Here is a 27,742-nt window from a genome sequence, read left to right as displayed (position 1 = left end):
TAAACTTACAAGTAGGAAGCACCAGTGTTGCCTGTATGAATCCCAGGGAGGACCTCTTTGAAAAGCAAAATTTAAACAACAAGATATCAAAGCACTCTTCTGCTGAAATCCAAAATTTCAGTACTTGCCTAAACATTATTTTAGCAAATGGTAGTTCTGAAGCACAAAAATGAAATCTTCCAAATATTTCATTGATATTTTATAAAACACCCATGTTCTCTATATTCCTAGAGACTTTTATTCTATTTTCTCACTTGACTTAAACTATCAGACCAAAAGAGTTCTCTCACTGCTACAATTATCAATAATTTCTCAGTCCATCTAGACACGTAACTCCTGCAAAGGCTTGTGTATACACAGATGTACAGAACAGACTTTTGGACTCTGTGGGAGAAGGCAAGGGTGGGATGTTTTCAGAGAACAGCATCAAAACATGTATATTATTAAGGGTGAAACAAATCACCAGCCCAGGTTGGATGCATGAGACAAGTGGCTCAGGGCTGGTGCACTGGGAAGACCCAGAGGGATGGGATGGGGAGGGAGGTGGGAGGGGGGACCGGAATGGGGAACACATGTAAATCCATGGCTGATTCATGTCAATGTATGGCAAAAACCACTACAATATTATAAAGTAATTAGCCTCCAACTAATAAAAATAAATGGAAAAAAAAATTTTTTTTTAAAGTTTTTATCCTTTTACCTAGAAAAATTCTGACTGAACTTTCATATAATCACTCATAGGCAATGCCCTTCTGAGAAACCACTTGAGGTAAACAGTTGTATCCTCAGCTGCTTCAGATATCAGTATTTATTGAGAGAGACTAAGTTCAAATAGACAAGACGCTACAGGATAGGAGTATTCAATCTAGTTGTCTAAGGGCTGCTAAAAATCGCCAAAGCTACTACAACCATTCTGTGGCAGGTGTTTTAAAAGCAGCATGAGGGATGGCCCAAGTAGAAGAAATAGCCGTCCCGAGAGGATTCACTGGCACCCATTCCTTTCTGTTCCCTTCTAGCCACCTCCAACCTTTTTCTAGGATTCTATCCTTACATTCAGGGCTTCCCAGTGGCTCAGTGGTAAAGAATCTGCCTGCCAAGTGGAGACGCAGGTTTGATCCCTGAGCTGGGAAGATGCCCTGGTGAAGGAAATAGCAACCCATTCCAGTATTCTTGCCTGAAAACTCCCAAGGACAGGGGGGGTTGGTGGGCTACAGTCCATGGGGTCACAAAAGAGTCAGACACGACTTAGCAATAAACAACTATCCTTACAATCAATCTCACTATTAGCAGGTCCCCAATTCCTTCATCCCAACACAGCCATCACAATCAAAACACATACAATAACAACCTCCTCCCAACACAGGGATTTCAAGAAATTGGGAGAAATGAAAGAGTAAGGTTCACAATGGTAGGATTTCTTACCAGGAACTGCACAGGAGATTCAGTGGGTCAAATCCAGCAAGCAGCAGAGATGGCAACCATTCTTTATATTTTGTCTGTGCTTTCACTGCATGATTTATAAATTCAGATATGTGGTCCCATGGTGTCGATGCGCAACATTTCTTCAAAAAGTAGCGAAATACTGAAAACCTCTCATACTTCAGGCAGTATGCCAAATGAAGTTCATTTAGCTGAGCTCCATATTTCAAAAGAATATTTACAATTCCAAAGAAGTCACAGCTCCATGAGCAAAAAGAAAGGAAGGTAGGGGAAGGGGGGGAGGGGAAGGGAAGAGAAGATTTTCACATTAAAAAAAATTCTTACAAATAATTAATAGTACTTATGACTGGAAAATAAGAATAGCAGATGCTCAAGAGGGAGGGGACATGTGTATACCTATGGCTAATCCATGTTGATGTACAGCAGAAATCAACACAACATTGTAATTAGATGTACAGCAGAAACCAACACAATATTGTGATTATCCTTCAATTAAAAATAATTTTAAAAAGAATGGCAGATGTGATAGTGGATGGTTTTACGTGTCCAGTGGATTGAGACTAGAAGACATTTAATTTACATCATGCTGCATGGTTTTTAATTTTCAACTATGAACAAGTCATGCCCTTAGAATTTAAAATACTTACCTTAAATAAAACTGTCACTGACAAGTAAAATTCTTTTCAAATTGTGATTTTTTTAATGCACAATTTATTATCTATATTACAAAATACTTGCTAAACAAAGTTAATAAACAACGTGATCAGTCAAAAAAGACAGGTCAATTTTCCCCTTTCTTTTAAATTTCTAGTGGTAGAAAGCAATCAAATAGAAAGCCTTTTTTATGAACAAAAACTTAACTTACAGCTTTACATTTTTTACAATTAATCTTTGTCAAGTGTTTTACTGAATGAAAGTCTATTATTTTACACCCGCTGAGTTGGTTACCTGTTTTACAAATGATCGTCCTGCTAAGCTGTGCTTAAAATGACTAAAAGTAAATTTAACTCTCTTATGAGAGAGCTAATTGGCAAAATGTGTCAAAAGAGGTATCATAACGAAGCTATAAAGAGCACAGGCTGGAGCCAGACTGCTCAGCCACTTACTAGCGGTGTGACTTTGAGCAAGTTACTTAACCATCCTGGCACACAGAACTAACATTATATAAGTATCTGCAAAATAAAATGATATGCAAAGTAAAATACCACACATTTAAATATAATAAACATAAATCCTGGGAATTTACCTATGAGACAAAAAGAAATTATATACTATTTGCACAAATATATTAACCACAGTATTGTCTATAACAGATTTTTTTAAATAAATTAACTGTTTAACAGAGGAGGAGATACATGCAAAATATGACATAGTCATTAAAAACTTAAATTATGATGGTTATGTGATCACATTTAAAAAACTGCTTATGATATAACTTTAACAAAGTTCAATAAACATGTATGTTCACTACGCAGACAACTGCGAAAGAAAATATGCAAGAATAAAATAAGTCTCCCTCTGAAACTGGCATTAATGCTATTTTAAGTAACAAGAAATAAAAAGAAATACTTCATTATTCATAGTTTTAGAGAATCTAAATAATTAAGAATCGTAAAAAGAATATAAAAAATATAAAACATTTAAACCATTGTCATGTGAGACCAACTACTTCTGAGAACTTGAGTCCAAGGTTTCAAAGCAGTTAAACACCATATATATAAATATCACTTATGTAAATTTTTGTAAATCTGTTTTATTTGCTCTCCAATTTGTGCTTCTTTTCTTCAATTAAAATATTAAATACTAATTCTCTTTATTATTAATAATACACATACCAATTAGAAAAGAAAAAGCTGTAACTCTAAAATTTTCTTTATAAAAATTAATTAACTTTGTTGTCTGTCTAGTATATATTGATACTTGTTCCTGGAAACACCATCATTCTTACCACTGTTCTTGAAAAGAGCCCTGTATATTCATTTTCTTTCTTATGGCTATTTTCAGATATAGGAAAGCTAAAAGAATTTATTGCCAACAGTCCTGCACTACAAGAAATGCTAAAGGATATACTTTTTTTTTTTTTTTGTATTGGGGTTTAGCCGATTAACAAACAATGCTGTGACACTTTCAGGTAACAGTGTAGGGACTCAACCACGCATATGTATTTGTATCCACTCTTAGAGGATATACATCTGATGGTTTTATTTTGAACAGTTATAAGCAATTTCTTTTTTTTTTATAAGCAATTTCTTTCAACCACTCTGACCTCATTTAACTAGGCTCTCATTATTCTGCCTGCAGTGATTACGTGCTGACTCCCCTACAGAACAGATGAGCAACACACGACATGGACTGTTGGACACAATCCAACAAACATACAGGAAAAGTGGGAAAGCCTCGAGACACCACCTCCTTACGAATGTCATACACAATTCTCAGGAGCACTTAATTTTCAAGGCATGTATGTTTACATGTACACTTCAGAACCTGGCTGAACTCTTCCCTCAAGCAACGTGAAAGCATCAATGGCCTAACCACAGATGCTTTAGCTCTCAGAGAGGACAACATATTTTTGCTACAGAATACAAAGGGCGCAAAATGCACCCTGTTATATTAATTGCCACAGATAGCTAGAGAATCTATTTTCTGTTTATAAAAAAACTATAAAACCAAGAGGCTTTCCTCTTCAAGTTTCAAATATAGCATCTAGCCATGTGACTCATTCTAAGAAAAATTTAAGGACAAGGCCATAGATAAACCAACCATCCATCTCTAAATGTTAGAGAAACATGTGCACATATAACTCCCCATAACAACAACTTTTATCTATTCTATACCAGGCAACTATGATAAATGTGTTACATGGAAGATTTGCCTTAATATTCACAATAACCCTAAAAAGTAACTTTTATTACCATCTCCACTCCAGATGCAAAAACTGAAGCTTAATCACAAAACTAGTAATTTGTAAAATTGGGATAATAATAGCAAATCAAAATCCAACAGTGAATATGATATAGCAAATATCAGAAATATCTCTTCTACATTATAAAAACAAAACATCTCAGGAAATAATCAAATTGGGAATTATTTTAAGGGCAGCCCTGTTTCTTGAAGTATGTTCCAAGGAACACTAGTCCCTGCAAATGATCTATGTTAAAAAAGCCTCCATAATTAAAATATTTGAGAGGCCCTTTATAATATACACTAGTCCATACAAGAGAGAAATACAGGATGAACTTAATTTTAAACAGTATGCTAGTTACATTTTTAAAACATATGCTCAAGTATTTTTCTTTAAACTCTGGATACACTTCAGAGGCAGTACCTTTAGAATTACAGCAATGGATCCAAACATTAATCAGAAAAAAGCATAAGAAAAAAGATATAAAATGCCCCAAAAGCCTGTAAACACAGGAGCAATAGTGTATTTATTGTAAAGTTCATCCTATGTTTCCAAACTTTTCAAACTCTGGTAGACTCATCCCTCCTTAGGAATTCATAAAACACATCACCATAAGAAAAATTCTTAGAAGCCCTTCAGGAAACAAATCTAATTACCACTGCTTAATCCTGTGTTTTCCAAACTTAATTAACTAAAGAACCCTTTTTATCCTGTGTATTATCTATTAACAATGTACAGAAAGAGTATTCTACAAAACACAGCTCTAACTCCTTCCAGTTATCACACTGCCTTGTATTAGGAGTAAAAGCACACTCCTAAAAGGCTTTTGTAAGCTACCTACTGCTACATTATAAACCCTTTTTCAACAGAACTATCATTTACATGGTCAATAATAAACACAAAATAAAACTGAAGGATCATAAAACTTTTTCAGCATGCCTTGAGTTTCTATTACATAATACATCTCAAATATACATAACAAGTTCCAGCAACTCAAGTAACTTCAGTGCTCTACAATGACCTTGATTATTACATGTCAATGAGCAAGATAAAGGCTTAGAGAAAACTTTGGTTAAAATATAAATTACACAGGAATATGCATGTGTTTCTCTTAACACTTAATACAAATTCTTTTTCAAGCCCTGATGGTGAATCAGAAAAACTCTTCAAGTCTTAGAGTAGTCCTTCTTATTTAACACAAATATCAAGAACTACTTATGACACATTAAGGGACTTCATATTATATAACAGTGAAAAACCACAAGGCACAGAGAAAGAGAAGTTTAAAAACCAAAAATGCAATGTCTAAACCTTATTTGTGGGCTTGTACATCTTCCATCTTACTGCCCTTTGAAGTTCAAAGCTGTGCACAGAAACAGGCTCAGATAAAAAAGAAGCACAGTAAAAGGAAATCCAACATGTTAATAAGGTTTCTTTTAAACAAATGGAAATGGACAAATATCTTAATAACCCAACAAAACCTCCAAGCAACTTTTTAGCTGAATTATTAAAAGGTCATATAGTAAGTTTTACTGAATGGTTTTTAGCCATCAGCTGAAAATAAAATAAAGACATTACGTTGTGTCAGATGTATCCATGTGTGATATACTGATAAGAATGGACACAATTATTTTTATAAAATTAACAGGATAACAATGATCAGTATTGATTAGAAAGACAGACATAATCAGGTCAGTTAAGCCAGGAGCCCTTTCTACAGCCATATATAAAAGGCATTAATATAAGTTTAAATTTCCTGTAATTTCTCAACTTCCCATCTCTTTTACCCATTCCAGTTAAAGAAGTCTTTTTCTTATATTTTCTCATTTGAGTTGAATTACTCAGCTATGCCCCTGAAAGACTGGCTTCATGTCACTGAAGCTGTTAACTTGTTAGCCCCAAAGGACAAAGAATTCTTTTGTACAGTGCGGAGGAGACAAGACAACTTTCCATCATGCTTTGGAGTAGGAGAAGAGCTAAAGGTCACTGCTTCAAATAGAAGCCTATTCTCTCCAAGGGATACTCAGTAAAAATGTTTCAGAATGCTAATCCTGAGCTAAAAAGTTAAATTGGCTAAATAAAACAAAAAAGAAGGGAAAACTTAAAACCCAGAGCCATTATTTATATTTATTATCTTCATCACTTTTTGATATTAATTATACTGTTTGTAAAAGCAGATAATTTTACCATAATGTAACAGGCCAACAGTGCAAAAAACATCAGAAATGTTAAATTCCTAGATCTCAGGAGAAATGCCAGAAAACATACAAATAAGAAAACAAAAGTTTTTGGAAACTATAAGCAAGGTGAAAAGCAGCCTTCAGAATGGGACAAAATAAGAGCAAAGGAAACAACTGACAATGAATTAATCTCCAAACATACAAGTAATTCATACAACTCAATACCAGAAAAATAAACTCAATCAAAAAGCTTGCAAAAGAACTAAACTAACATTTCTCCAAAGAAGACATACAGGTGGCTAAATAATCACCTGAAAAGAGGCTCAACATCACTCATTATCAGAGAAATGCAAATCAAAACCACAATGAGGTACCATCTCACACTGGTCAGAATAGCTGCCACCAAAAAGTCTACAAGCAATAAATGCTGGAGAGGGTGTGGAGAAAAGGGAACCCTCTTACACTGTTGGTGGGAATGCAAACTGATACAGCCACTATGGAGAACAGGGTGGAGATTCCTTAAAAAAACTGGAAATAGAACTGCCATATGACCCAGCAATCCACTGCTGGACAAACACACTGAGGAAACCAGAATTGAAAGAGACACAAGTACCCTAATGTTCACTGCAGCACTTACAAGACATGGAATCAACCTAGATGTCCATCGGTAGAAAAACAGGTAAGGTACATAAACACAATGGAGTTTTACTCAGCTAAGAAAAAGAACACATTTGAGTCAGTTCTAAAGAAGTGGGTGAAACTGGAGCCTATTATACAGAGTGAAATGAATCAGAAAGAGAAACACCAATACAGTGTATCAACACATATATATGGAATTTAAAAAGACATTAATAACAATCCTATATTCAAGGCAGCAAAAGAGACACAGATGTAAAGAACAGACTTTTGTTCTGTGTGGAAGAAGGCGAGGGTGGGATGATTTGAGAGAATAGTATTGAAACATGTATATTTACCATATATAAAATAGATGACTAGTGCAAGTTCAATACATGAAGTGGGGTACCCCAAACTGGTGCTCTGGGACAATCCAGAGGGATAGGGTAAGGAGGGAGGTGGGAGGGAGGTTCAGGATGGGGGTATATATTGCACTTGTGGCTGATTCACGTCGATGTATGGCAAAAACCACCACAATATTGTAAAGTAATTATCCTCCAATTAAAATAAACTAACTTAAAAAAAGTTTTTGACTCATTAATAACTAAAGTCAGATAAGTGTTGATTAAATCTTTTATACAATGATCTTATACCAAACCAACATTACTATAATAACATACTGCTACTATAAAAATAAAATTTCAAAACTCATACCACAGGCTTCCCTGATGGATCAGTGGTAAAGAAGTCTGCCTGCCAGTGCAGATGTGGGTTCAATCCCTGGTCCAGGAAGATCCCACATACCATGGAGCAACTAGGCCCACGCACCACAACTACTGAGCTCCAGAGCTCAGGAAGTGAAACTACTGGACCCACATGCCACAACTACTGAAGCCCTGAGCCCCAGAGCCCACGCTCCACACCAAGGAAAGATACCAAAAGGAGAAGACCATGTACCACAAAGAGTAGCCTCACTCCCTGTAACTAGAGAAAAGCCGACTCAGCAACAAAGACTCAGCACAGCCAAAATAAAACAAAACAAAACTGGAGATCGATTCAAGGCAGCAGAGCACTGAAACTGCAACCTAGCTGTTGAACAACAACTGACAGGACACTGAAACTCACCAAAAAAAGATACCCCATGTCCAAAGACAAAGGAGAAACCACAACAAGACACCTCAACCACCAGAAGGCAGACAGAAGAAGCAAGAAAATCCCACAGCCATTAGAACAAAAACCATGTCACAGAAAGTTAAGCAAAATGAAAAGGCAGAGGATCATGTCCCAGATGAAGGGATAAGATAAAATCTCAGAAAAGCAACTAAACGGAGTGGAGATAAGCAACCTTCCAGAAAAAGAATTCAGAATAATGACAGTGAAGATGATCCAGAATCTTGGAAACAGAAAGGAGAAGATGCAAGAAATGTTTACCAACGACCTAGAAGAACTAAAGAACAAACAGATGAACAATACACTGTTCAGTTCAGTCGCGTCCGACTCTTTGCGACCCCATGAATCACAGCATGCCAGGCCTCCCTGTCCATCACCAACTCCCAGAGTTTACCCAAACTCATGTCCATTGAGTGGGTGATGCCATCCAGCCATCTCATCCTCTGTCATCCCCTTCTCCACCTGCCCCCAATCCCTCCTAGCATCAGGGTCTTTTCCAATGAGTCAACTCTTTGCATGAGGTGGCCAAAGTATTGGAGTTTCGGCTTCAGCATCAGTCTTTCCAATGATACACTGGAAGGAATCAATAACGGAATAACAGACAGAAGAACAGATAAGTGACCGGGAAGACAGGATGGTGGAAATCACTGCCACAAAACAGAATATTAAAAAAAGAATGAAAAAAAAATATGAGGACAACCTAAGAGACCTCTAAGACAACATTAAATGCACCAACATTTGCATTATAGGGTCCCAGAAGGAGAAGAGAGAGAGAGGATCTGAGAAAATAGTTGAAGAGATAATCGCTGAAAATTTCCCTAATTTGGGAAAGGAAATAGTCAACCACGTCCAGGAAGTACAGAGTCCCAGGCAGAATAAACCCAAGGAGGACACAAAGTAATCAAACTGGTGAAAATTAAAGACAAAAATATTAAAAGCAACAAGGGAAAAATGACAAATAACATATAAGGGAACTCTCATAGCTTATCAGCTGATTTCTCAACAGAAATTCTACAAGCCAGTAAGGAACGGCATGATATATTTTAAAGTGATGAGGGAAGAACCTGCAACCAAGAATATTTTACCCAGCAAGACTCTAGTTCAGATTTGATGGAGAAAGCAAAAGTTTTACAGACAAGCAAAAGTTAAGAGAATTCAGCACCACCAAACCAGTTTTACAACAAATGTTAAAGGAACTTCCTAGGCAGGAAACACAAAAGGAGGAAAAGATCTACCCAAAATAAGCTTGAAACAAATTAGAAAACCGTAATAGGATCATGCTGCTGCTGCTGCTGCTAAGTCACTTCAGTCGTGTCCAACTCTGTGCGACCCCATAGACGACAGCCCACCAGGCTCCCCCGTCCCTGGGATTCTCCAGGCAAGAACACTGGAGTGGGTTGCCACTGCCTTCTCCAAATAGGATCATATGTATTGATAATTATTTTAAATGTAAATGGATTAAACACACCAACCAAAAACAGAGACTGGCCAGGGGGAGGACAAAAACGTGCATGTATATACTTCCACTTACCACATCACTCTACTTAATTCCCCAAACTGTATGTAATTATTTTATATTGTCTATCATGTTTCCATTATGGCTTGCAATTGTAATTATTTTTTATTTTTTGGTCTGATTACTGATTATGAAAACTGATAAACATTTTTTTACTATTGTGATCATATTAGAAGAAAACTTATACCACTAAACTTATTATCTATTACCAAATTTCTGAAAATTCAAATATCTAATAATTAATTTTGGAAAATAGTCTTCTAAGTTCCCTGGTATTATTTTTGTGACCAAAACTCAAATTCTTATTCATAATCGGTAAATGTAATACAGGAAATTCATACACTGTCCTAAGAAGAAACAGAACAAAAAGCTATTTTTAAACAAAATTAGTCAATTGTTCTTTAGAAAGGTAATTCTAATTAATTTAAATAATTTTAAGTATGCAACCTAGAGAACTCAAACTTTCAGATGCATATTGAAAGAAATAAAAAAATTAACAAATTTGTCAATTTCTTTCCCCAAGCACTGTCTATGTTACCCTCTTGAAATACTAAAACAAAACCTACTGGGAGAATTGACAACTTTCTTGCTTGATCAGCTTTACACGGAATCTCAAAATAATCAAATGATTTTCCCTTTATATGTACAGTGATTACATGAAAACTAAGAACCAGATATTAGCTTATGTAAATGTATTACAAAGACTAAAAATTTAATTGATTTTTAGATAAACAGAGGATGGCAAAAGATATGTCTTCTCCAGAAATGAAGAAGAGAATTAACCTTGGTAATTTTGTCTGATGTGCCAGACACCATGCAGTGTACTATATGTATATACAAATATTAAATATGAGCATATGTGACAATAAAGCTACCATCTCTTAGCCTTAGTCTCTTGGGAAATGTTTCCCTTTCAATTAAATTCCCCACTGGGTAGGTAAATAATGGCAAAGATGTTTCAAAATTAAGTCTACTGCCATGGCCCTGACAAACAATTAAAATGTAAATTGTAAAGACTGAGAGAATGTACCCTCATCAAAGAGATATTCTGATGTTTTGGCTTTTTCCCTATGGACTAACAAATAGCATTTTCCAGAGAGTTTTCTTACTGAAAACCTACCTTACTAATTAAAAATATATTTGGTCCAATTATAAGTTCCCACATGGAAGAAAATACATGACAAGTCCTTTTAAAGTCACTAAAAAATACTTCAGTTATGATACATAGGGCCACTTCACATAGCAACATTGCCAAGAATAGCAAAAAACAAAGTCTAATAGCTCATATCTGTGACCAAAGACTACCATAAACCACACTGTTACTTAAGTTTGCAACAGCTTAATTATTTTGTAAGCATGCTTTTATTTGAGCTTCTCCTATTTTGGTTTACTTAGCTTCTTAAATCTATAAACTTGTGTCCTTATCTAATGTTGGGATGTGTTTGTCCATTATCGGTCACAATCTCCTTCTCCTCTCTCTGGATCCTAATGACATGAATGTCAACACTGATGATATTGTCCCTCAGGTCCCTGAGCCTCTGTTCTTTTCTGTTCCCCCCAATCTTCTTTTTCTCTGTTCTTCTGTTTGGATAATTTATATTGGTCTATCTGCAAGGTAAATGACTCTTTCCTCTGTCAATTCCATTCCACTATGAAGCTCATACCGGAGAAGGCAATGGCAACCCACTCCAGTACTCTTGCCTGGAAAATCCCATGGACAGAGGAGCCTGGTAGGCTGCAGTCCATGGGGTTGCTAAGAGTCGGACACGACTGAGCAACTTCACTTTCACACACTGGAGAAGGTAATGGCAACCCACTCCAGTGTTCTTGCCTGGAGAATCCCAGGGACAGGGGAGCCTGGTGGGCTGCCGTCTACGGGGGGTCGCACAGAGTCGGACACGACTGACGCGACTTAGCAGCAGCAGCATTAAGCTCATACAGCTAACTTTTCATTTCAGATATTACACTTTTCAGTTTTTACTAAAAAGTCCATTTGGTTCTAATTTTTACTTCAAAGCTGAAAATATCTACCTTTCCATTTATTTCAAGTGTGTTTACCTCATTAAAACAGTTGTTTACAATTATTTGATATTTCCAATATCTACATCATCTCAGGGTTGACACGTGTTAATTGTCTTTTCCCTCCAAAATTGGTCATATTTTTCTGGTTCTGTCAAGTAATTTTAGATTGTATCCTGGATATTATGAATAGTAATGCTGTGTGTAGACTCTGGGCCCTGGGTTCTGCTATAATTCTTTGACCATAATACTGATTGTGTCGTTTTTTCCTTTTTAGCAGGCATATAACCTAGTTAGGTTTAGACTACAATTTCTTTTTCACCTCTATAGATAGTTATTCCAATGTGAATTCAGTTCTCAACCCTTTGCTATGCTGCTTTGAGTCTGGCCCCATGAAATGTGCCACTCGGGCCTGAGACTTGGGTGATAGTTCAAATCTTGTTATCAGTAATTTCTGTCCTGTGCATTCAAAGGTTGGATGGGCTCTGGACATATATAGGTTTGTACACAGAATTAAGAAAACCTTTTCTCCAGCTTTCTTTCTCCAGGATTTCCCTCATACCCTGTCCCAGAGGGTTCTATTCTACCCAATTCCTCAGGCCAGAAAAAACATTCATTTTAAGGTATTTTGGTGTTAACAGGAGCACTGCTGTGGTTTACCATGTTTAATTCAAACTACACTTATAAGATGATGATCTATGAGCTAAGCTGCTATGACAGAAGAACCAAAAATATCATTCCTCCAAAAGGTAAGATGAAAGCTAAAACAGATTACTGATATGCTGGACACACAGACATACAGCTATACAAAACCATTATGTTCTTATCAAATAAAAAAATGTTCAATTCTGATCTAATAATAAAAAAAATGGAGACAGATATAAATAATGACAACTGAATCAACTACAGTCAACAGTACAGTCCTAGTGAGGCAAACTAAAGTAACTAGGCCTCCTGTTTAGAAAGATAAAATCAAAGACACTATATAGTGAACTATGAAATCATCAGTTATGCAGAGTAGATCCCAGATACTCAGATTAACCACAACTCCAATACTCTGAGTACAGTGTATGTATACCTAGAAGCTTAAGTTCAGAACAAATAAAAATGAACTATTTTACACAGCAAATGTTAAGAGATGGTAGAGAATGAAAAGCTTAGCAAGTAAGTTCTTGATAAATTTTTAAGTCATAGGTAGTAATCCATAATGGTGAATCCAGGAAAGCCAATGAAATCTGAGATTAGCCCACAAATCTCTTTTGCATCATTAAAAGTAACAGCGTCTAGTTGCACAACTTATTTCATTATTAGCTGGACCATAGATTTTACTCAATATAGCTTCTTTTACATATAGCCTTTTTTTAATTTATTCTATTTTAAAACCTTACTAGTCTGATAGACAAATCTTGTCTAGTTTCGCCAGAAGCTAATCAATAATCTATCAATAATTCTTCATTTATTCTACTCATAGGATCATGGTAGATTAGCAAAAGAAACATTAACATTTTTAAATTTAATTAGTGTGATCTACAGAAATAAATGCTATATACCAAATACATTAAAAGTGATATAATATCTATAAAACTAAAGTTTTATTTTAGATTCATAACAAGTCTTATAAATATAAATTTTAAATGATAACCTGAAACACAGTCAATACAATACTTGAGAAATTTTAAAATCTTTTTTATCTTTTTATCTCAGTTTTACTGAGATATAATTGACAAACAAGATTGCAAGATATTTAAAGTATAAAATGTGGTGATTTGATACACATATATATCATAGAAACATTCATCACCTCATATAATTATCTTTTAGAGAGCATTTAAGTTCTACTTTCAGCAAATTTCAATTCTATAATTCAGTGTTGTCAGTTATAGTCACCATGTTAAACATTAAATCCTCAGGCCTTAGTCACTGTAAAACTTAGTTTAATTCTTGAAGTGTTTTGAAGATCAAAGATATCAGAGAATTCCTGCATTTACTTTAATATATTAAATATATTTCCTGAAATTGCTACACCAAAAAATATCATCCAGCTCCAAAGAGAGAAGGAAAAAAACCTGACATTATCACCTTGTTTTTGTTATAGTTTGATTAGTCAAACAATCAAAGGTACATCATAGAGGCTTTTGTTTTTGTCTGTTTTTCTGTTTTTAAGTTCCCAAGTTAGCTCTAAGACATGCTATTTTATCACAAAAGAGTCATCTGGAAACACATCTCCATACAGTCAAAAAGAATAAAAGTAAAGTAGATATACGTACTTCTTTTGGAAAGCCATACACAAGGGAGAACTGAATCCAAAGACAAGGCACATCTGGGCGTCTGGGCTGTAGCCAGACTGGAGCAACATTTCCAGGCACTCCTCATGCCCTCCAAACACTGCTGAGTACACGGGACTCACTTTGTTTGGCTCAGTGTCACAAACCCGGTCAGTGAGTGGTATCAACAAGTCCAAGATTCTGCAAATACACAAGTTCAGGAGTATGTTTCTGTATGTACATAATGTAGACATTTCTACAGTACATATTTTGAGTCACCCATTGATTGAATTTAAGAAGTCTGTCTGTCTTCAGTGTACTTTGTATATACAATAAATTATTACAAGCTACATGCTCCAAAATGCGTATTACTGTTGCTTAATAAAAAGGCCCTTAAACATATTTGAAACAAAACTAAATAATGTTCCTATAAAAGTAAATAGGTGACATATTGTCCTTTTTTATTTTTTTTATTAATTGTTTACATTACCACCACTACTCAAGTTCCCAAAATTCAAATTTTATATGAGATGTTTTATGATCTAATAAATTTTTCAAAACTTCATTACACTAAATACAAACTTATATCAAGACAATAAATTATTTTCCTTTGTAAAGTAGCAGCCACAAGTTTTATTTTTCTAATTAGTAAGAATTTTTTAGGATGATGAGAGACATGAAATGAACAGTATTTACATCAGGAAGAAATCAGGATTTCTGCTAAAATATCCTATTCTCAGAAAAGAAGATGAGCTCTTTTATGTGTTATGGCAGATTTATTTAAAAGACTAGTAGCTAACTAGAGAAAGTTCTAAACAAGATCATTAAAATATAAGTTCTTATTTTTAGACTTACCGCCAGCACTCAGCTGGAGAGGTCTATACTATAAGGATAATATAAGCCAGAAATTCTCCTCTTTCTGGGAAAAGGAAGGCAGAGCTATGCCAAACTATATTTATAACATTCTTTCTTTTTGCCACTTTTCCTTAGGTAAAGTAGGACTAAGATAATAATATTTAAGGAGAACCTATATTTACTATAAAGAAAATCATCAGTGACCAACAGAATTCTCAAAATTGAGAACAAATAAGCACAAATTCCAGAGAAGGCAATGGCACCCCACTCCAGTACTCTTGCCTGGAAAATCCCATGGAGGGAGGAGCCTGGTGGGCTGCAGTCCATGGGGTCGCAAAGAGTCAGACATGACTGAGCGACTTCACTTTCACTTTTCACTTTCATGCATTGGAGAAGGAAATGGCAACCCACTCCAGTGTTCTTGCCTGGAGAGTCCCAGGGATGGCAGAGCCTGGTAGGCTGCCGTCTATGGGGTTGCACAGAGTCAGACATGACTGAAGCAACTTAGCAGCAGCAGAGGCAGCAGCAGCGCAAATTCTCAAGAGGGGTCTGACATCAATTTAAAGCTCAGAGTATAACTGTAGATTTATGATTAAATAAAATATCAAGAGTAAAGAAAAACATCAAATATTTAAACCTAAGTATTTTGCTAAAATAAAGAACCTGTCGAGTGTCTCCTACATGTAATAAATGTGTTAAAAATTTTAACTGAGTTGGAAAAACTATACTCTCAGTTCAGTTCAGTGGCTCAGTCGCATCCAACTCTTTGCAACCCCATGGATTGCAGCATGCCAGGCCTTCCTGTCCATGACCAACTCTTCAACAAGGCACAAACAAGATTACAAATATCTTTAAGAAAACAGTAAAATACCATGACACCTAGTGGCATAATAACACAATTACAGTATCTGCTTTTCTACTATACGAACATATTAAATATTAAAGACAAGACCATTTCACTATTACTTTTTAAATAATACTAACAATAGTTATAAAAAAATTACTACTGCAGTATTAAGACTCTAAAAACTTTAAATATATATTTTTAAAAACTGTTTGGTATCAATCTATATTAAGATAGGCTGCCATATTCTCAAGGTAAAACCAGGTTTAATAATTTCTAAGATTCTTAGAACTCCCAATTTAAGGGAATTTCAACTTTCTTTAAGTCTCTCTCTCTCCAAAAATTTCATTTGAATTTTTGGCTAGGGAAGAAGAGTAACAGATGCATGAGAAAGTACCAGGTTGAATTTGAAATCAGACAAAGAGAAGTCCAGTCAAAGGGTTCAAGATGTGGCGGACTGCCTAGACCCCACAAAAAAAGAACTCCAACAGAGATCACAAATCCAAAACCTTTCTGGTGTCAGGGAGGTAACATAAGTAAGTTGAATAAAGTCATCAGATCAGTACCTCAAGATGTCTAGGATAAAACTGGAAAGGAGTGGAAGAGTAGCTTAAGAAAGTCAGAGGGAAGACTTAACACCCTGAGAAGGTCTCCTGGGCCACTCTGCCTCACTCTAAGAAAGTGCAAGACTAAGAACTGCAGGGGATGGCATGGGAGACAGATGTGGGGGTGGGCCTAATCATCGAGCAAATCAGTAGAGAAGGGAACACCAAGGATTATGTCTGGAGGTAAAGGGTCTGGTCCAGAAGATCTAATTTCTTACTACCTCTCAATTATGAGACCATTTTTATTTTCATTTTTAACACTTACTTTGTATGGCCCATCTGTGCAGCTGCATGTATAGGTAGCTGCCAATTGTCCTCATTACAGTAAAGGTCAGGATCTGCCCCACTGGAGAGCAAAAGCTCCACACATTCTGTGTGGCCCTCTTGAGCAGCAATGAACAAGGGAGTAGCTTTGTCCAAGGCTTGACAATTGACATTTGCACCTAAAATAAAACATTTAACATATAACCCTCTTTAATGCAAAAATTAAAAAAGATAATCAACAAACAATTCAAAGCAGCTGTCTTAAAAGGGTACAACAGATTTTCCTCCTTAATGGATATTGTTGTTGAAACATTAATTTTCAATTTCTTATTGGTAATCATTTAAATTGTTTTTGCTTTTATGTTAACAAGAAAAAAAGATTAATATTTTAGAATTCATTTTTAAGCTAAAATATGAATTTTACTCTATGAAGGATTCATTTCATTCCAACCCTTCCTCCAACAAACACTCTGAGGGTCTAATAAGCAATCATTTTTAAAAAAATGCAAATCATCAAGTATGGATAACATTTCTGATCATTACTGAAAGAATAAGAAAAAAAATCTAAATTATGAGACCTCATAGATGCAACTAATTGATTCAGGCTAAGAGTGGTGAAAAAAATTCCAGCAGATATGATATACACAGGGGCTATGACTTTAAACTAAGGTTGACTATACTCTCTATTATATCCCTTTTCTTCATGACCAGTATATAATGAAAAGAGCCCACAATAAAAGGAAAAAGCTCTATTTAAATGGGTTTCTAAGCTGAATTTTCAAGCATAAATCTAATCAATTATTTAGATGCAAATGTATAAAGATGTGAAAAAGTTTAGTGACCTCAATTTCTGTGAAGGTTTCAAAAATAGCAGACTTCCTCCAACTTTTCTCACTGACAAATAATGTGCTATGTATGTGTGTGTTAATACATGACCATGAAAATTTTTAAATTTCTGGAATACACCTCAGTGGAAAAGTCATCCTCCTCAAGGGGGAAGACTATTTTTTATTTAAAAGGGTGTTTCATAAATACACCTTGAATAAACCAAAGCCCTGAAATGGGTAAGAACAATGCAAAATACAAATGCTAAGTCAGAATTCACCAATAGTTACGAATGGTCAGAAATTCCAACTGGATATTCAACACGTCTAGATACATAGAATCTTCTTGACTTGTACAAGTTGGATGCTTCACCTACTGTCAGCATTAGAAAGAAATGAACTTTGCAGCTGAGGAAAGATTAAGTCAGAAAAGAAACCTACTTAACTTTCTTTTTTTAAGCAATGTTTTGTTTTGACTGACAATTTTAATGTGTAAGAATAAGGAACCAGTCTTTAAAATTTCAGGTAAAAAAGTTGGGGCAATAAGGAAGAATTCACTGAAAGTCATTTTAAAGAGTTAGAAACATGTATAGTTGCATTATAAACCTACCTATATACCTTTTCAACTTGCTGTTCATAACTATTCAGAGAGAAGAAAAAAAAAAAAAACAGGTGCTTAGTGTTCCAGGAGACAGGCTCAGCATGAGGAGTGTCAGTAAGCTGCAGTTTAACCTATTTCATTCTAAGTATTAGTTACACACTAATAATTGGAACTTTTGGGACTGGAAGTCATAAAATGCATCATGACAGTCCGTGGGAAGGTACAGCACAGAAGAAGGAAGATAAGAAATCAAAGTCCTGTGTCCGAGTCCAGATTCTGCCAATGAGTGGTTTCTATTATACATCTCTGGCACGTCACGTAAACAGCTCAAGAGTCTGGGATTCTTCATACAACAACAAAACACACGCTCGAATAAATGACTTTAGGGATTATCTCAACTCTCAAGATTTATAGACCTGATATTTGTAACGTATCTTAATTTTACACTTAACAAATGCTTGTTTCTCTTGCTTACTATGCCAACTTGAGTATTTCAAGGTTTATAATGAGAAAGCAGAAATTTGTTTTCGTAATTTATTAAAAGTTTAGATATTATAGAAGATATGTGAAAAGCCTAGATATTAAAAAAAAAAAAATTGTGTGGTGGCAAATCTGGTGTCTCTCCCATCTGCTCTTAGCTATCCGTGTTTTGTCAGGTTAGCACTGCGCACAGCAATGGTGTCAGAAGAACTGAAAAGCCCTTATATAACAAATGTTTCTGGTCACAGAAATGTCACACAGCAATAAGCATGCCACCTCAACATCTTCTCTGACAATGCTGAATATGTGATGGCTGTCAATGAAAAACTTTTAAGCAGGTTTTGTTGCTATTTATTAACATAATAGTGTAAACAGGCTTTGAAATAAACCCATTTAAATATCACACAATTAACCAAAATACACAAGTCAGAGGGTTAATGTACAAAAAAGCTATCTAAAACGATTAATTAAGACTATATTAGTCATGTACCCGAGAAAGTTAGAACCGTTCAGGTCACTATAATGGAAGGAGAGCCCCATCATTCAATTTGCCAATAAACCTACTTTAGCAATAGATCACTAAGGTCCTGCTGAGGTAAGTTAGTCGTTGCGCACTGTATTATGCTAGTTAATAGGGACTTAGTAACCAGGCTTACAAATTAACTTGTACGTACTCTTATTTACCACTAACATAAGACAATAAATTTCAGAACCTGATTTATATCTAGTTAAGAATTACTCTTCCTAGGAGGATACAACATTAAACTTGTGATCTTAACAGTGCAAAGGCTAACGGATGAGTCTTACCCGATGATACAAGTATGCGCAAGCTTTCTAGCTTGCCATACTGAGCAGCCACAAATAAAGGTGTGATTCCAAAGTCATCCTGGCATTCCTTGTTTGCTCCTTTTTTAAGAAGCAATTTTATGATCTCAGCATTTTCCTAAGGCACAGATTCATATTTTAAATAAGAGAAAACAACAATAGAAGATATCTCTTTTTTTATTGTTGTGTGTGTATATGCTTTTTATCCTCACTGAAGGAAAACTCTCTTTTAAAAGTGTTTTGGGCGATGGGAAGAAAGTGTTAATCATTAGTCTGTACCTTAAGCTAGCCCATTAAACATAAACAGATAAAACAATGATCTCTAGGAATTAGAATCCTTATAAAAATCCCACAAAATTAGTTTGCAAGCCCAAGCACTAAGGTATTATCACAGTTTCTAAACAAAGTGCTATAAATATAATAAACCATTGCTCACTATCAATTTATATATCCCAAATATTCTGACGGCCTCTTAACTAAGCTATCAACATTTGAAAAACTTACATAATCCCTGCAGCCCAAAGTTGCTAGAACTACTAGAGCAGCAGGCTTATTCAGAATGATCATCACCATTTAGACTGCCTTTCTGTACTGCCCTAACCACCATAAATCACAGGCAAGTAGGAAGCAAAGACTGTATAGAATTGTCATTTTAAAAGGGTAAAACACACAATTTACATGGAAATGAAATAATAAAAGCAGAGTTTACCTGAAAAGTAGCCTGGTGCAAGGCGTTCCATCCACACATAGAATGGGATCCATTAACATTTGCTCCATATCGAAGCAGCAGCCTTAACACATCCATCTGTCCATTTTCAACAGCTGCAATACAGCAGTTAAAAAAATTATCATCAGTAAAAAGGCTTGTTTGTACAACTGGGCACTTTGGTGATGTTTCCATCATTTATTCAGCCCAGAACTCACAATACTGTGACCATTCCTATCAACAAATCAAAACATATGTGTTCTCCTTGTTTAAGTACAAAACATTTATCACAATTACCTCAACCCAAATCCATTAATATATATACTCTTTTGGGACACACACAAAATTATTTTCAACTGTATCTTAAAAGATACAGAAGAAATGGATGCAAGAGGCAAACATTTATTCTCTCTGATAATGGAGACAATATGTTTATATTTTGTTAGAAATGCAACTGGAAGGCACATGGAATGAACAGTTAAGAAGAAACAGCATCAGTCTGGAGAAACAGTCTCAAAAGAATGGAAACGTTGGCTACTATTACCATTTCATCACAAATGACAACAGTAACTGACAAGCAAACTGCAAGCATAATACTGCAAGTCTTTACTTTAGATATTTTTAGCATAATAAACAACAATCTTTGTTAAAATGATGTTCTTTTATCAACGAATGAAAATTTAGTAGAACCCTGCTTATTTGAACTAAAAGGGGACTCCAGACAAACTTAGGAGCGTTGTTAAAGAAATGCATATTATTTCACTACAGTAAATTAAACGAATGACTCCCAAGTTGCTACTACAATAGACTGAAGGAAGAGTTTGCATGCCTATAGAGACCTAAAAATTATGTGCCCTTTTACTAATTACATTATGCTACTTTTTCCCACATATCTAACTTAATATTAGCACAGGATATGTGTAGTCTAGTATCATGCACATATAACAGTTTATAAACCCTACTTAGTGAGGATGGACATAGGTATAATGCTATTAACTTGATACAACAAACAGTGGGGCTGAACTTTCTACAATATTATCTGCACAAAATTTTGTTATGAAGGTGGGCAATTCTGGAGGAGTTAATGAAAAAACAGAATGCCAGAGATAGCTAGACATTAACAAAATAAGTACACACATACACCATTAGCAAATTATGTATACTGTGAATGCTGTATTAGGCTATCACACTAACTTTTCAGAACTGTAACTGTGAAGAAATATCAGTACCTAAAAGGAACAGAGATGTATATAGGAAGCTCTGATTTTTGTGCCTGATGATGGGAAAGGAGTTTTGAAAAACAAGATTTTTAACTTCATTTCAAGTATACAGTTATTCTGTATCTTCCACCATTGCAGGAGGCAGGAAATTAGAATCAACAAGTCTCAGTCAAAAGTTAAAAATGCACTAGACATTCGCACAAAGGACCACACTTGAAAAATGGTAATATAGATGAAACAATGGGAAGATAAAATCCTTAAATTTCCCTCATAAGGATTGTAAGAAGTTCTTTAATCAAGAATCCTCTTATACTGGAAGGTTTCAGATATTCAAATATCTTGGTTCAGATAGTATCACTGAAGTAGTTTAACCTAACTTCTCTTATTTCTAAGTTAATATTCAAGGACATTTTATCAGGCAAAGAACGACAGTTTTTCAAGCTAAGTTATTTTTCTATAATCAATTAAAATCAACCTATTTTTGGGGTGGAGGTCAGGACAGAAAAGGAAGTAAATTTGTTTCATATCCAATTCATACATCATTATCAATGACTGCTGGCAAAAATCACTCTACAGTCAAGACCCTGAGTTGAAGATTATCAGGTTGTCATTGGTGATATATGAAACAGAGTGAAAATAAGATTGTTTCCATGAATTAGGCTGACCTTCTAAAAATGAAAGTCAAAAAAAATTTGTTTTGATTATTAAATACAGTACAGAAGTCAGAGAGAAAAATTTTAGTATCATAAATACACTAAGATATGTGATTTCTGCATGTCTAGTGAAAAAATTTCTCAGTGGCAAAATAGCATTTTTACAGCTTTTGCTAATTATTTCAAAAAAAAGCAACTGGCTGATTAATGCGTGATAAATAAGAAATAGTGGTTTAGAAAAGCGTATTTAGAGCTTACACCCTAGAGACAGGCTGAGACCTGAGACCTGTTACCATGCTTGCACCTGGACAAACATCTCCTCAAGCAACAAAATAGCAAGAAATTGTATGGTACTAAAAATAACGATGCATGCATAGATGGGGCAAATTCTAGACAAAAGAGACTAAAAAACCCAAATGACACTTCTGAAGAACCTAGAGCAAAAGGGGGTTGGGGGCAAAAGCAGGGTACTGCGCAGGCCCCCTGCACACAACACCACACAAGACGTAGGGAAGCACCTAAGCCACTCCTCTGGCCCAAACTGGTCACACTGCTGCCCTCACTCCACATAAGGAACAAGTGTGCCCCCACTCAGGGAATGAGCAAGGGAACCCTCGTTTGTTCTCACTCCCACTGCTGTAGCAGGGGCTCCAATAAAGCCTTGCTTGAATTTCTAGTCTGGCCTCTGATCAATTTCTATTGGTTAAGGAGACCAAGAACCCTGGCTGGTAACACTACCTTCAAAGCTTCTCCTTTGGAAGAATTGAGTAACTTCTTCATCCTTATATGACAAGTTAACAAACTGAAGGGGCGGTGGTAACCATTCTATGACCAAGTGTACTATGCTTCAATAAAAGTTAATTTAAAAAAATACCCAAACTTGAACTTAATATTTGTTCCTCCTTATTATAAGGAAACTACACTTCTTGAGGAGAGAAACTGGGTCCCCTTCCCCTTATGTGCTCAGGGCCAATCGGAGACAGAAGACAGACAACAAATAAGCATTACTAGGTGAATGAAAAATAAATATCTAAAATAAAATGAGATTTTTCTCTTCTTAAGAATTCATTCTTCTCCAAACAGAACAGGTTTCAGAATTGTATTTCTTGATACAACACTATAACTGTGCACTAAACTAGCCATTGTAACAGTAGAAAATAGAGAGCAACTTTTTCTAGTATTAAACCAGGGCAAAAGACTATGATTCCTAAAGAAAGGAAAGAAAATACATGAGATGAGACCCATGATGATCCCAGCTATCTGCCTGGAGACATTTCTGGATTATGGGGCAGTGAGCTAAAGTCCAGGCACAAGAAGAGTAAGGTTGAAGAAAGAATACTGCAAGAAGAGGAAAGAGCCCAGCAGAGTACAGCGGTCCGCTGAGCTGAGGAATAGATCAGTTTAAGCAGCTGAAATCGGTGGGGCAAAGCCCAAGAGAAAAGAGAACTGTGCAGAGGTGAGGTCCCACTGTGGAAGTCTGCCAAGAATCCTTGCTTGAGGTCTGGGTTACACATGTACAAGGAAGATGAATCTTACCAGAGAACTGCTAAAGAGTTAAGAATGGAACAGACAACCAGAAGACTAACAGTGGTGAGGGGCAACGGAATTCCTAGGAGTTCTGGCCCAGTCAGAGTGGTGAAACCACATGGCTTGCTGCTTCAATACCTCATTAACACTGGGCATCTATCTAAGATATCTAAGGCAGAGCCCTTAGAATAAAGACCACATCTAAGACTAACGACTACTCTAGACCTTCTCTACAAAGCCTAAAATAAGCTCTGATCAGGATGGAGGCAGAGGATGTGAGTTGAGTCCTTCTGGGGAGTTAGACCTGGGAAATACAATCTCAACAGAGCACAAAACCAAACCTAAACATATTTCAGGTAATAAGCCAGTAAATAATCTATTATTTAAAAAAAGAAAAAAATCATTATTTCTCAGAGGATAACAAAATTCAAGTCTCTATGAAATACTATCCACAATGTCAAGTATACAAGTCAGAAAGTAGTAAGGAGAAACTAACCCCAAGATGGCCAAGATTTTGGATTTAACAGGTTAACTAAAGCAGCTACTATAAATGTATGTTAATATCTATGGTATACAGACAACCTAGAGAGAGAATCTGAGCAGAGGAAAAAAAATTTAAGAAAAAAAAAAAAAGAACCAGCACCAAATGGAAATTCTAGAACTGAAAAGAGAAATGGATGTGCTTAAAAGATCAGAGATAATAGAAGAGTTGGTGATCTTGAAGACATTAATAAATGATCCAATCTAAAGAACTGAGAGAGGAAAAAAAACACTAAAGGAAAATCAACTGTGTATCAGGGACCTGTGGACAACATCAAACAGTGAACCATACATTAGCTGGAGTCCCAGAAGGAAAAAAGAATAAGAATCGGGCAGCAAAAAAATATATATGAAAAAATAATGCCTGAAATTTTCCAAAATTTGATTTTAAAAACAACAAAAGCCATATTGAATTACATAGATCCCAAAAATCAGCAAACCAGTGTTTTGGAAGTAGTCACTACACTTAAGACTTCACATTATATGTAAGTTAAGGATGATTATATAAACATACTTGACAGCTCTGTGGAAGAATTTAAATGATTATAAAAGGGGGGTGCAAACAACAAGCCACTTAAATCAACTTAGCTATAATAATAGTTTAATTTTTTTCCAGGGCTCTTCAGTTCAGTTCAGTTGCTCAGTCGTGTCCAACTCTTTGCGACCCCACAGACTGCAGCACACCAGGCCTCCATGTCCATCACCAACTCCCAGAGTTTACCCAAAACCATGTCCATTGAGTTGGTGATGCCATCTAACCATCTCATCCTCTGTTGTCCCCTTCTCCTCCTGCCTTCAATCTTTCCCAGCATCAGGGTCAGTCTTTTCAAATGAGTCAGCTCTTCACATCAGGTGGCCAAAGTATTGGAGTTTCAGCTTCAACATCAGTCCTTCCAATGAACACCCAGGACTGATCTCCTTTCGGATAGACTGGTTGGATCTCCTTGCAGTTCAAGGGACTCTCAAGAGTCTTCTCCAACACCACAGTTCAAAAGCATCAATTCTTCAGCACTCAGCTTTCTTTATAGTCCAACTCTCACATCCATACATCACTACAGGAAAAACCATAGTCTTGACTAGACAGACCTTTGTTGACAAAATAATATCTCTGCTTTTTAATATGCTGTCTAGGTTGGTCATAACTTTCCTTCCAAGGAGTAAGCGGCTTTTAATTTCATGGCTGCAATCACCATCTGCAGTGATTTTGGAGCCCCCCAAAATAAAGTCAGCCACTGTTTCCACTGTTTCCCCATCTACTTGTCATGAAGTGATGGGACTGGATGCCATGATCTTAGTTTTCTGAGTGTTGAGCTTTAAACCAACTTTTTCACTCTCCTCTTTCACTTTCATCAAGAGGCTCTTTAGTTCTTCTTCACTTTCTGCCATAAGGGTGGTGTCATCTGCATATCTGAGGTTATTGATATTTCTCCCAGCAATCTTGATTCCAGCTTGTGCTTCATCTAGCCCAGTGTTTCTCATGACGTACTCTGCATGTAAGTTAAATAAGCAGGGTGACAATATACAGCCTTGACATACTCCTTTTCCTATTTGGAACCAGTCTATTGTTTTTTTTAAAACACTATTTTTTAACTTACAACATTTTCAGCTTACAGTGGGTTTACTGGGATGTAACCCTTTTCTAAGTTGAGGAAGATGTGAACTCTATTACATCTAGCTTCTCTGGTTCAACATTATATTTATAAGATTTGTCAATATTACTGTCTCCAGTTGCCAATCACTCCTTTTTGTTGCTGTATACCATTTCATTGTGTAAACAGAACACAATTTATTTACCCGTTCTATTGCTGGTAGACACTATTTGGATAGCTTTCTGTCTGGGGCTGTTAAAGAGTGTGCAACAATAAAAATATTCTAGTACATGTCACTTTGAGTGAACACTGATAAACATTACTTTTGGATATATTCCTAAGGACGGAATTGTTGGGACAAAAGATATGTACATATTTAGCTTTAGTAAATTCTTCAAAACAGTTTCTCAAAGTGGCTAAAACAAACCCACACTCCCACCAACAATCCATCTTCCAGTTGCTCCACATCTTCATAAACACCTGGCATTTTCAATCTTTTCTTTTTCAGCCATTCTGGTAGATGTGTAATTTTTACTCTTACCTTAATCATCAGTTACCTCAAATTCTCTTTGAAAGTGGTCGAGATATGAATAAATCAACAAAATATAACACTGTCTTTGTTCTGAGTTCCTTTGGGACTCATTAACTTGGGAGCAAGTCAAGTCATGTTAACTGTAAACTAAAATTTCAAATCCTGACATTGGGGTTACAGAAGAAATAAGTTGATAACAGCTATAACTGGCTGATGGTACAAAGGAGTTCACTATATTATGTTCTCTTTTCAAATACATTTTAAATGCTTCACAATAAAAGTTTTTAGTATTTTTCACCAGCTCATGGCCCCACCTGCATAATATGGAAGCTGCACTACCTAACAAATTCTATCCCAACAAAGACTTCTTGTCTCCTAAACCTGTCATCTTCTGCTCGGAGACACCTTCCTGAAGGCTCACAGCTGTAAAGGGCATTTGAGGTTTATAACTACCACAGTAGCAATGAGAATGTCCAGGCCATAGGCTTATCTCCCAATTCTCAGTATGCAAGATGCCCAAGTATGGCTGGTTTCCCTGCAGTCCCACAGGCAACGTGCTATGTATCTGAGCAGCCATGGAGAAGATGCCCTGTGCCCTAACCTCCAACATGCTCCGTCCCTAAGCCTCCTACAGAGTAGGGCCACTAAAAACCCTGTGCCTCTCAGCGCCGCTCACAGAGACAGATCCTTCACCTTCTGCCTTCAGCTCCTCTCACTACAGGGCTCAAATATGAATTCCAGGCTGTTTTAACCATGTCTCCCAAAACGCCCCCTACCTCCCAGTCAGGCAAATAAAAATCTTCACTTGAAAACCATTCATTCTACCCCCGAATTTGCCAATTACTGGTTCATGCTCACACAAATGCTCAGATGTCTCAAACATATCTGAATTATAATTTAGGATCATAATGGTGTCCTAGCTCTAATGGAAAAAACACAGACTGTGTAATCAGGCACTCTGTCCAGCTATGAGCAAGTTATTCCTTCATTCACACTTATTAAATAGGAATAATCTACTTACCTATGGGTTTTTATTTTGATTAAATAATTAATATAAGTAAATATAGTAAGTGCTCAATAAATGTTCCTTCTTTCCCTCCCTCAGTCCCCTTATCCCCCCTTCCTGATAAACTACTGGTCAACTTCTCTTCCTAACAAACTCTACAAATAGGATACTCAGAAGGTTATCAGTTTTTCAATCATGAGGAATTAGGCCATAATTAAAATTATCTCTATTATACAGACCTCTGATTAAACTTCTCTTACTGGTCACCATCATTCTATGTACCATAAGGTCAGTCTGTCCCCTTTGCAGAATCAATCCTTCTGACCAACAACCCAATTAACTGCAACAACCATCACCAGCACTACAAGAACTGCATATTCAGGCCCCCTCTAAAATGAGAGTGCAGACTCTCAGGTTTCCCCAATTTACTGCCCAAATTACTTCCTCCATGATAATCACCCACAAATCAGCTTTTTTAGTTTAATAAATGCTTTTGTTTAACTTTCCTCCTCCACAGCCATAGCTGATCCGTTTTACAAACATACACACCATTTCCCATTCA

General features: G+C 36.0%; 1 protein-coding gene across 3 annotated transcripts in view; it reads right to left on the bottom strand.

Moving 5' to 3' along the window:
* The window catches only part of ASB3 (ankyrin repeat and SOCS box containing 3), a 115,565-nt gene that overhangs the window by 23,845 nt on the left and 63,978 nt on the right, over window positions 1-27,742 (bottom strand). For all 3 annotated transcript variants that reach the window (XM_065929298.1, XM_065929300.1, XM_065929299.1), the window contains 5 exons: window positions 20,117-20,229; window positions 19,390-19,525; window positions 16,679-16,856; window positions 14,113-14,310; window positions 1,423-1,680 (listed from right to left, as the gene is read on the bottom strand). In XM_065929298.1, coding sequence (XP_065785370.1) covers window positions 1,423-1,680; window positions 14,113-14,310; window positions 16,679-16,856; window positions 19,390-19,525; window positions 20,117-20,229 — 883 coding nt within the window. The remainder of the gene's footprint in view (window positions 1-1,422; window positions 1,681-14,112; window positions 14,311-16,678; window positions 16,857-19,389; window positions 19,526-20,116; window positions 20,230-27,742) is intronic.

This window comes from Muntiacus reevesi, chromosome 3, assembly GCF_963930625.1.
Source record: "Muntiacus reevesi chromosome 3, mMunRee1.1, whole genome shotgun sequence".
NCBI lineage: Eukaryota > Metazoa > Chordata > Mammalia > Artiodactyla > Cervidae > Muntiacus > Muntiacus reevesi.
Note: the sequence above shows the minus strand (reverse complement) of the source record. Positions and strands in the feature narration are given on the sequence as shown.